This window comes from Anomaloglossus baeobatrachus, chromosome 3, assembly GCF_048569485.1.
Source record: "Anomaloglossus baeobatrachus isolate aAnoBae1 chromosome 3, aAnoBae1.hap1, whole genome shotgun sequence".
Taxonomy (NCBI): domain Eukaryota; kingdom Metazoa; phylum Chordata; class Amphibia; order Anura; family Aromobatidae; genus Anomaloglossus; species Anomaloglossus baeobatrachus.
In genome coordinates this window covers 290,111,208-290,123,502 of record NC_134355.1, presented here as the reverse complement: position 1 = coordinate 290,123,502, position 12,295 = coordinate 290,111,208, and the positions used below count along the sequence as shown (strand labels likewise).

The following is a 12,295-nucleotide window of genomic DNA, read 5'->3' as shown; positions in this document are numbered from 1 at the left end:
AGGTGCACTGGAGGTGCTTGGTTGGATGGCGTAAGAGACCTGACAGGTTCTCTTTTAAAGGGTTGTCTGGTCTAAATTTAACTAGATGGGCATAGCCTAGCTCAATGCAGTTGTATTGAGGCAATGCTCATTTTGTTGGAATATGCATATGACATACTCGGGACCACGGGACCGCTATTTTCAGCTCTGACGTTGGAGAATCCTTATAGTGCACAATGCAAACAATGTGAGGATTCACAAATCTGCAGTCACATAGATTGACTGCAAACGTATGGAATTAGACTGAACACCACCTTGAAGAGAATCTGCCATCAGATTCATGCTGCATGACCCGACCCTAAGCAACATGTATGAGACACTGGCTGCAACATGTCAGAGTAAACATAATTTGAAAAGCTGGTTGGGGACTAGATGTCTCTGCTGACTAGTCCAGTTCCTGGTAGCTTCTGTGCTACAGTTGAGTGACAGGTATCTCCCTATGTGTGTATATAGTGAGAGATACATCAGACCTGGCAGCGGGGTGCTGAGAAGTCGGCCATCAACTTGCTTTGGACACAGTTGCAATACCCTAGCCAGTATCTGACCACAGACTAACGACACATTCCCTTTACTGGTAAAACTCGCCTAAAGAACCAACTTCATTTGTATGAAACACACAAAAATATAAATAAATCATACATCACAAAATATATTCAAAAGAGTATAACTATGCAATTTTTCTCACAGTAACAAGTGTACTCCAAAGAGTGAAAATAGGCATCTTATTTGGACAACTTGCCCTATCAAGTATATAATTTACATGCAAACAGCTGAAATGAAGAGATTCTATGACTAGGTGCCTCTAAACCACAAATACAATAGATTGGGGCACTCAGTTCTAATGAAATGCTTGGAAATTATCCCAAATAAAACACTAGGATGGTGAATAGTTTAGGTGTTGCTTAAAAAATGTATATGGAAATATGTGGTAGACAAACGGGTGTAAAACTTCAGCAAGTGATAAAGAAATTGTTGGATTAATTTTTTGAGTTCTGCTAAAAATATTAAAAAAAAAAACCATACTGACACAAAGGGTATAATTGTGCCGATTATCTAATCACTCAGAGGATAATACATTTGTACATTCATAAAGGTGATTTCCCTCCCAAGGAATTAGGGCTTTCTAAGGTTTTCTACATGTGTCAAGTCTTATCACGTTCTATTCAGTTATTTATATTGCACCTTGAAGACTCGACCATAGAAAGGCAGCGCCAATCCGACCCCAATTCACACCAACAGTAGATATTTGGGGGTATGTGTTTTGATGTGGATATTCCTGGCAGATTCTTCATGAGGCATGGTTTCTGTTTCTATTTATTCAGTGCTCAAATTTTAAACATTTTTACAAGCAGAAATGCCTACTTAATGATTTGTAAGTATGGTTGTACTTTTTTTTTTATATGGATTCAGAAGTGCATCCAATTTAGATCCCGTATCAATAACAATTCATCAAATACTGGAAACTTGTTCTATCGATTTCAATTGGAAAACCACATTGCGGTTCATACAAGAAGTACTGTATTTTTCGTTTTATAAGACGTACCGGATTATCAGACGCACAACAAATTTAGAGATAAAAAAAGGTTTAAAAAAATAAATAAATAAAAAAAATGGGGTCTGTCTTATACTCCGGTGTTGTCTTACCGGAAGGGGCAGCAGCAGTGGTGGAGTGGGGTCACAGGAGGCATAGGCTGTGCTGGCAGCAAAGGGTCAGTGGTGGCGCCAGCGGGTCAATAGTGCCGCCGGCGGGTCAGTGGAAGCAGCAAAAGCTGCGATGGTTGTGTGGTGGAGCAGACTGCTGCGGTGAGTGTCCCAGTCTGTCCGCAGTCCCGGCTTCAAAGAAATGGCTACTGGAGTGGCGCGTGTGCAGATGAAGCGCTCATCCAGGAGCTCCATCTGCGTACATGCTGACTCCCGGCGCCGTCATTTGAATCCGGGTCTGCGGACAGACAGGGACATCCGCCGCACTGCCACCGCAGTTTGCATAGCCACCTAGTTGCCCGCCCGGCCGCACAGAGTGAGTGGCAGCCAGCAGGCCACCCATCAGCCCACCCGCACAGAGGCACACATGCATTATCAGGCACCCGGCCGCCCGCACAAAGAGAGCCGCACAGACAGCACCCCGCCAATTCACTTCCCGGTAAGCGATATTCGGATTTTAAGATGCACCCCTCATTTTCCTCCCAAATTTTTGGGAGGAAAAGTGCGTAATATGATCCAAAAAATATGGTATTTTTTTTCCTAACAAGATTTTGAAAACTTCACCACAGGAAAAAAAATGACATCAAAATTTTGATTGTGGATTCCGCGTGGAATTGGTTGCAAACTAGACACTTAAAGGGGTTATCCCATGCATAAAGTTGATTTTAATCAATAGATCTTGTAATAATAATAGTTCCACAATTGGATGTGTTTAAAAAATAAATAAATAAATAAAAAAGTTCCTGTGCTGAGATAATCTTATATATATGCCTCTGCTATGTACTGTGTAATGGCCGTGTCTGACCGTACAGGGACATTGTCTGATCATACCACATCTCCTGGGCAGGGGAAGACACAAAAGATTATACAGATATTACAGCATGGGATCCTTTCTGTGAGGTAAATAATTTCCCTGCCGGTTTTAAAAAAAATCTTTTACCTCAAATAAAGAATTATTTGTGATCCCCTGCTGTAATATCTTTATACTCTTTTGCATCTTCCCCCGGCCCAGGAGCTGTGGTATGATCAGACCTTGTCCCTGTATGGTCAGACATGGCCATTACACAGTACATAGCAAGGACACATAAAATATCTCAGCACAGGAACAATTTTTTTAAAAACACATCCAATTATGGAACAAATTATTATTACAAGATCTGTTGATTAAAATTAACTTTGTTATATGGAAAATCCACTTAAGTCAAAAGTGTAAAACAAAAATATAAAAAACCTGCTACAACATTGCCCAAAAAAATGTAAACATTTCGCTTGCGGGAAAAAAAAAAGGGGATTGATTTCTGCTGAATCCAAAATGTTCTAGTCCTCTTCAAAAGGTGTATTTGGAAGGTGCAATTCAAAGCGATTTACATTTTTGATGCACTAACATCAGTATGTTGAAAATTTCTTGCTGATATTCATAATATCAACTGTGAAAAAAATTGTTCCTTCTGAGAGCGCTGTTGCACCTTCTCAGCCTTAGCCTCATTTCCTTCCAATATAACCAATAAGGAAGTAGCGGGACTGATACAATTATCTTTTCTCCTTTAATTTAATGTGCTATGCATCTGGAACACATCTGCAGATTATGGAAAGGAGAACTGTTGTAGGACTCATTCACGTCAGTATTTTTGACCAGTATTTCATCGATATTGGTATACCCAAACCCGGAGTGTCTCCGAAACACATAACAGGTATCAATCTTTCAACTGAAGTTTTTGCACTCCTGGCTATAGGAAGGAATAATGACAAATATCCCGTAGCCTTGGCTATAAAGGCAGTCGCTTGCTCAATGTTGTGCTAGCCAATAGCCGCCTATAATAGCCCTTCTGCAGAATTCTAAAATAAGGATGATCTGTTTCGCTGTTAAATGGGGTATGTGATATTTTTCCATGTGAGAAGTGGAGATAAAGCGACTATATGATACAAGGGCAGGCAGCAGGTATAGTAAAGGGATAAAAAACATAAAATAATCAGGAAAATATACAGTATCTGAAGTTATTCTGCTTTTTATGGAACTCAAAGAAGTGAAAAATTGTTAAAACTAAATTCTGCTTTAAAAGTATAAAATAAAGACGAAACGAACAGGATATGGACTAGAAAGTATTTTGCTTGCCATACACAGAAAAGCAGGATGTCATCTGTAAATAATGTTGTCAACTTTTAACTAATTCTCCAGCTGTTCCCAGAACAGGACCCCGCAGAGCATATATTTTAGAGAGAAATTTATCAATTCTCCTAAATTCTGAGAGTCTCAAACAAGCATGTGACCATCAAAGTAAGGCTACACAAGCTGGTAAGAAGTGGAATCCAACCACGTGTAGCTTTACAAAGAAAAGACATTGTAAAATCCCAAATATAGCTACCGACAAGCAGGCAGCACGTCCTTACCTTTGGTTGCAATACGCACACACTGAGTCTTGGTTTCCTAATAGGAAAAAAAAAAGCATAAATGTGTTTTTTCATTTATACAAGTACCAGAAAAAAAATTATTTTGTCATTAAATATCAGTTTCCCACTTCAGTCATTTAATGCATATTGATCTGCTATAAATGCATAATTAGTGGTGCAATCAAAGGAAAAGAGGAGCCCTTAATACACCAATCTTAATGAATAGATATAATGCTCTACCCAAACTTATTAGAGGAGTCACTCGCTTAAACGCATAAAGAGGCAAACACCCAACAGATAGCTATAGATGGAACAACGGTGCAGCCGATCATTATCTATCCTGGCTGCTCCTTGCACAGGAGCGCTCACTCCCCCAAAAACCTCTTGTGTTCTCTATGAGAAGGGATGTTATCTCCCGGGAGAGTTGGCAGACCCCATAAAAATTAGATTGTTGGTAATCTAATATGTACACACGTGGTCAAAACTGTTGGTACCCCTCCTTTAATGAAAGAAAACAAAATCATTGGTCACAGAAATAACAAATCTGACAAAAGTAATAATAAATAAAATCTTTGAAAATAAACAAATGAAAGTCAGACATTGCTGCTTTTCTGCTTCCACGGAATTTTTTTTAAAAAATTAACCTCATGAAACAGGCCTGGACAGAAATGATGGTACCCCTCCTCAACTTTATATTTGGTTGCACAACCTTCTGAAGCAATCACTGCAATCAAATGATTCCTGTAACTGTCAATGAGACTTCTGCACCTCTCGACAGGTATTTTGGCCACTCCACAAGAGCAAGCTGCTCCAGCTGTCTCGTGTTTGAAGGTTGCCTTTTCCAGATGGCATGTTTCAGCTCTTTCCAAAGATGCTCAATAGGATTTAGGTCAGGGCTCATAGATGGCCACTTCAGAACAGTCCAATGTTTTCCTCTTAGCTATTCTTGGGTGTTTTTAGCTGTGTGTTTTGAGTCATTATCCTGTTGCAAGACCAATGACCTGCTTTCTTATGTTAGGCAACACATTTCTCTCTATAATCCCTTGAGATTTCATTGTACCCTGCACAGATTCAAGACAACCTTTGCCAGATGCAGCAAAGCAGCCCCAGAACATAACATAGCCTCCTCCACATTTCACAGTAGGGAAAGTGTTCTTTTCTTGATATGCTTCATTTTTCTGTCTGTGAACATAGAGCTGATGTGCCTTGCCAAAAAAGTTTCATTTTTGTCTCATTTGTCCATAGGACATTCTCCCAGAAGCTTTGTGGCTTGTCAACATATAGTTTGGCAAATTCCAGTCTGGCTTTTTTAGTATTTTTTTTTTTTTTTTATTAAACAATGATTTCCTTCTTGTTGTCTCCTGTGAAGTCAACTCTAGCTCAAACGACGATGGATGGTGCGATCTGACACTGATGTTCCTTGAGCTTGAAATTCACCTTTAATCTCTTTAGAAGTTTTTCTGGGCTCTTTTATTACCCTTCGTATTACCCGTCTCTTTGATTTGTCATCAATTTTCCTGCTGTGGCCACGTCCAGGGAGTTGGTTACAGTCCCATGGATGTTAAATTTCTGAATAATATGTGCAACTGTAGTCACAGGAACATCAAGCTGCTTGGAGATGGTCTTCTAACCTTTACCTTTAACATGCTTGTCTATAATTTTCTTTCTATTCTCCTGAGACAACACTTTCCTTTGCTTCCTCTGGTCCATATTGAATGTGGTATGCACCATGTTACCAAACAGCACAGTGAGTATTTGTAGACCACTGACTGATTACAAGATTGTACACACCTGTGAAGCTAATTCGTGTACACACCTTGATTTAACATGTCCCTTTTGTCACATTATTTTCAGGGGTACTATCATTTTTGTCCAGGCCTATTTAATTAATTTTCTGGTTTTAAAAATTCTGTGGAAGCATGGTTGAAAAGCAATGTCTGACTTTCATTTGTTTATGTCCGTAGATTTTTTTTATTTATTACTACTTTTGTCAGATTCAAGTTATTTCTGTAACCATTGTGAGTTTTACTTTCATTAAACGTGGGGTACCAACAATTTTGACCACGTGTGTACGACAGTATCAGTAAGGGCTTCGAAGCTTCCTTGGATGATAAGTAAAATAATCACTAGCTAGTGATAGCAACTTGCTTCTGTCATTATCCACAGTATAATGTACATAAAAGGCTTCAGCTATTCTACTGATTGGCACAAAACCACTGGGTGGCATTTCACAGCTAATAGGAATATAATGTTTCTGGTCTGCAATGGCTGGCATATCTCCAACTACATTTTAAGAACACATCCACACAGTGAGTAGTGGGTCTGTATTCAGGAACCTAAACAATATATGTACAATGCAAATGTTTTAGGCAGTTGTGGAAAACAATGGCATAAAATAAGAAAGCTTTCAAAAATTGAAGTGTTATGCAAGGTGAATGAACAAAACAGATCTAAACCAAATCAATATTTGGTGTTTGTTGCTTTCAAAACAACATCAAATCTTCTAGGTACACAAGCACACAGTTTTTGAAGGAACTCAGCAAGGAGGCTGTTTCAAACATCTTGGAGAAGTAACCACTGATCTTATGTGGATGTAAGCTTGTACATATCCTCCTGTCTCTTCATCTAATCTCATACAGGCTAGATAATACTGGGATCGGAGCGCTGTGGGGCCTATATTCTTCACTCTCAGGACTCCTTGTTCTTTTTTATGCTGAATGTAGTTTTTAATGACATTGCCTGTTTGATTCAGGCTGCTGTGGCACAGCAGAATAAATTTGGAGCCAATCAGAAGCCTCCCTTATGGTATTGAATGATGTATAAGAATCTACTTGTATTTCTCAGCATTGAGGAGACCATTAATACTGACCAAATCCCCAACTCCATTTGCAGAAATACAGTGCCAATCTTGCAAGGAACCCCCCGCCATGCTTCATTGTAGCGCATAAATAGTCATGGTATCGGTCTCCAGGCGAACAGTCTTCTATTTCACATTTGGATCAGTCCATAGAACCTGCTGCTCTTTTCTCTACCCCAGTCCCTATGTTTTCATGTATAGTTCATACACTTGGTCTTGTTTCCATGTCGAAGGTATGGCTTTTTGGCCACAATTTTCTATAAAGACCACTTCTAGACAGACTTTTCTGAGCAGTAGATGGGCGTAGCTGGGTCCCACTGGTTGATGCCAGTTCTAAATTAATGGCACTGCTGGCAAATTTCCAGTTTCTAGGAGAAGCAAAAATTAGGTGTATTTCAGCTACTGCACTAAATCCCTTTGAATGACCAATGCGTCTACAGTACTCAACGTTGCACACTATTTAGTGAGTCTTCAAAAGAGCTTGAAGAGCACTTCTTCAAACCCTAGTCTGCTTTGAAATTTTATAAGAGAGACCAAGCTGATGCGGTATAACTACCTTGTGTCTTGTTCCTGTGCTCAGTGTTACCATAGTGTAGGACCTGTGGCATGAAAACCGGTTATCCACAACCTCACCATTTTAGCAGTTTGGCTATGCCTCCCCCAGTTTTAAGCCTCCTGCATATCTGTTTCTCTTTCAATGACTATGTCTTAACCTACATATGAAAATGATGATCAATATCATCTATTTGTTATAACTGATTACTCATACAGCTGACTATGCTCCCGAAAAATACCCTGACTTTTTGAAAGTGTACCCATAAGAACTTAGGTTTTGTTAGTCACACCAAATAATGATTTAATTTAGATTTCTCTTTTGTACACTTTACATTTTGTTAATTCATAAAAATAATCGACATTGAACAAAAATATAAACTCAAAACTTTTGTTTTTGCTCCCATTTTTCATGAGCTGAACTCTAATATCTAAAACTATTTCTATACACAAAAGGCCTTTTTGCTCTTAAATAATGTTCACAAAGTTGTCTAAATCTGTGTAAGGCCCCCTTCACACGTCAGTGATTCTGGTATGTATGTGCTATTTTTTATACGTACCAGAATCACTGACATACGCAGACACATTATAATCAATGGGTCTGCTCACACATCAGTGATTTTTCACTGAACGTGTCTTTGTGCAGCATACACCAGTGGCCGTGAATCTGCACGGAGAAAAGTCAGTTTTTTTCTGGCATCACTGATGACCCACGGAGCACACTATGGTGTGATCCGTGTGTGATCCGTGAAACACGTACAAGAAAATTACGGACATATTAAATATTTTCAACTTACCTTGCCTGCGATTCGCTCTGCAGCCTCCGCTCTCGGCAGCTCCTGCCTGGCTCATGAATATTCATGAGAGCAGGAAGTAGCTGCAGAGAGCGGTGGGCGGAAGCTGCAGAGCTGAGGAGTTCAGCACCATGGACAGCAGTAGTGAAGGCAGGTGAGTAATGTCCATATGCAATCACGGATCACAGATTGCACATGGACAACCCACGTGTGCCGTGAAACAAGGAACACGGAGGGACATGTGCGTGTTTTACACATCAGTTATTGCACAGGTGTGCCTTTGGCTGGCCATAACAAAAGGCCACTCTAAAATGTGCAGTTTTATTACACATCACAATGCCACAGGTGTCCCAAGTTTGCAGGGAACAAGCAATCATCAGGCTGACTGCAGGAATGTCCACCAGACCTGTTGCCTGTGAATTGAATGTTCATTTCTCTACCATAAGCCATCTCCAAAGGCGTTTCAGAGAATTTGGCAGTATATTCAACGATCCTCACTGCAGATCACGTGTAACCACTCCAGTATAAAACCTCAACATCCGGCATCTTCACGTACAAAACGTCTGAGACCAGCCACCCAGAAAGCTGTTGCAAAAATCGAGTCGCATAACCAAATAATTTTGAGGCAAACTGTCAGAAATAGTTTCAGGGAAGCTCATCTGCATGCTTGTCATCCTCATCGGGGTCTCCACCTGACTGCAGTTCATTGTCGTATCAGACTTGAGCAGGCAAATGCTCACATTTTATGGCATCTGGCACATTGGAGAAGTGTTCTCTTTATGGATGAATGAAGGCTTGCACTGTACAGGGCAGGTGACAGACAGCATGTATGAGCGGTTTTCTGATGTCAACATTGTGAATTGAAATGGCCCATGGTGGAGATGGGGTTATGGTATGGGCAGGCGCATGTTATGGACAACGAACCCAGGTGCATTATATTGATGCCATTTTGAATGCAGAGATATATTGTGGTGAGATCCTGAGGCCCACTGTTGTGCCATTTATCCACGACCATCACCTCATATTGCAGCATGATAATGCATGGCCCCATGTTACAAGGATCTGTACACAATTCCTAGAGGCTAAAAACCTCCCAGTTCTTGCACGGCCACCATACGAACCAGACAAGTCACCCATTGAGCATGTTTGGGATGCTCTGCCTCGGCGTGTACCACAGTATGTTCAAGTTCCTGTCAATATCTAGCAACTTCACGCAGCCATTAATGAGGAGTGGACCAACATTTCACAAACTATAATCAACAACCTGATTAACTCTATGCGATGGAGATGTGTTGCACTGTGTGAGGCAAATGCTGGTCACACCAGATACGGACTGGTTTTCTGACCCCACCTAGACGCCACCAATACTGTAAAACTGCACATTTTAGAGTGGCCTTTTATTGTGGCCAGCCTAAGGCACACCTGTGAATTATTCATGTTGTCTAATCAGCATGTTAATATGCCACACCTGTGAGGTGGATGGATTTTCTTGGCAAAAGAGAAGTGCTCACAGATTTAGACAAATTTGTTAACAGTTTTGAGAGAAAAAAGGCCTTGTGTGCACATAGAAATAGTCTTAAGGGTGCTTTACACGCTGCGACATTGCTAGATAGCACCCGCCCCCGTCGTTCGTGCGACATTTGGTGATCGCTGCCGTAGCGAACATTATTGCTACGGCAGTGTCACACGCACATACCTTTTCAGCGACGTCGTTTTGACTGCCAAACAATCCCTCCTTCAAGGGGGAGGTGCATTTGACGTCATAGTGACGTCACAGCGACATCACATGGCAGCCGTCCAATAGCAGAGGAGGGGCGGGAGATGAGCGGCCGTAACATCCCGCCCACCTCCTTCCTTCCTCATTGCTGATGGACGCAGGTAAGGAGATCTTTGTCGTTCCTGCGGTGTCACACATAGCGATGTGTGCTGTTGCAGGAACAACAAACAACCTCGCTACTGACCAGACAACGATTTTTGGTAAATGAACGACGTGTCACAGACCAACGATTTTTGCCTCTTTTGTGATCGTTTAAGGTCGCTGATTGGTGTCACATGCAACAACGTCGCTAACGACGCCGGATGTGCGTCACAAACACCGTGACCCCGACGACATATCGTTAGCGATGTCGCAGAGTGTAAACGGCTCTTTAGATCTTAGAGTTTAGCTCATGAAAAATTGAGCAAAACCAAGTATTTCCGTTCAGTGTATTACCACTTCTATTTTTGAAAGCATTCATACTTTGCAGCATTTTTATTAGGAGCGTTGATTATCAGCTAATGAAAAAAATATATATTTTTGCCTCTTATAAAATAGAAAGTTGCAATGTGACTTGAATTAAGAAATCTCCATGTAATGAGAACTATTTAAATAGCAGCGTATGGTTCCATAATCATTAATATCTGCAGACTGACCTCTATTACTAAAAGGCTGAGGAAGAGTGTAGGAAAGTAATAATTTCACAGATCTCAATCTATAAAGACTCTAAACAGAAACAGGAGGGGAAAAAAAAAAAAAGTATAAAACTTCAATTTCCATTTGGTTCTAAACATCCAGGTACAGATCCCAGCTATCAATCTCGTAGCACATCTGAGCAATTTCAAGTAATCCTCAGACACCTGGCATGATGACTTTATAACAAGGACGCTGCGATCTCCGAGAGGACCCTACTTATCTAGGGAAAGATTCTCAAATTGGATTTTAAAGCATCTTGCGTTATTGCACTTCGTGCTGTGCTTTTCTCTTATTCACTTTAAACAAGGAAGTCATTCACAGATAGCAGCTTTGGCTTTAGCCTTGCAGCTTTTCATTCATTTCGCCCACTGCCTGCCCCTACCGCCTCTTCTGAATACCCGCAAGAGCCAGCAAGGGATAATGCACGAAAACAAGCACATATTGTTATAACCAAAACTGCACAATAAAGCGAATATGTATTCTACAGATCTCCAAAACAGGGTGATTACATGAATAACCGTAATAGAGGATAAGTCACTAGATTTTACAGTACAAACTGCATTATTAGATAGTTCTTACACTTTGTGTACTCTCTTTGAAAATCCATGCTAGAAAAGCAAATGGAAATCAGCGTTTTAGGAGTCCAGCTACAAAATGACTCCTAAAATGTTTATTTTAATTCTAAATTGGAAAATTAATACTATAACTATTCTATGCACCTTCTGTATAAAAAAAATAAAGAAATAAAAAGTATATATATAATATATATATAATATATATATATAATATATATATATATATATATATATATATATATATAATATATATATTTTTTTTTATATACAGAAGGTGCATAGAATAGATATAGTATATATATATATATACTCGTATATTCATTCTGCAAGTAAAACAAAGAGCGACAAACATTCACCATAAACACTCACCTTCTCCACACTGCTCACTGCCTGGAAGTAGATGTTGTAGCCTTTACGAGGAGCTAGAGGAGGGTTCCAGAATCCCTGGTAAGTTCTGTTGTCGCCAACGGTAAACGGGGCAGCTTCTGGAAGGTTCGAAGGAGGCAGCTCTGCGGCATAGTAGTAGGGGGAAGCACCACTTCCAGCATTGTTGTAGGCAACTGGAACCTGATAACATTCCATCCCTCCAGTTTCCCTTTTTGTCCGATGCGGGTGTAACTCTTCTACCACAATCTGGTATGCACTAAAGGAGGAAAAAAACCAAACATATATAGTTGATTTATAATTTATAATCATAAACAGAAATAATTATTAAACATGTCACCGATATTCTAAGTAAATATAGTGGGTACGGAAAGTATTCAGACGCCTTTCCATTTTTCACTCAGTTTCATTTCAGCCATTTGATGAATTCAATAAACTTCATTTTTTTTCTCATTAATGTACACTCTGCACCCCATTTGATAGAAAAAAAACAAATGTAGAAATTTTTGCAAATTTATTAAACAAGAAAAACTGAAATATCACATGATCATAA

General features: G+C 40.0%; 1 protein-coding gene across 18 annotated transcripts in view; it reads right to left on the bottom strand.

Annotated features, from left to right (window-relative positions):
• PTPRK (protein tyrosine phosphatase receptor type K) overlaps nt 1–12,295 on the bottom strand; it is a 450,255-nt gene that overhangs the window by 113,861 nt on the left and 324,099 nt on the right. For all 18 annotated transcript variants that reach the window (XM_075339909.1, XM_075339911.1, XM_075339913.1 and 15 more), the window contains exons 12-13: nt 11,728–12,001; nt 4,129–4,165 (exon numbers count right to left, since the gene is read on the bottom strand). In XM_075339909.1, coding sequence (XP_075196024.1) covers nt 4,129–4,165; nt 11,728–12,001 — 311 coding nt within the window. The remainder of the gene's footprint in view (nt 1–4,128; nt 4,166–11,727; nt 12,002–12,295) is intronic.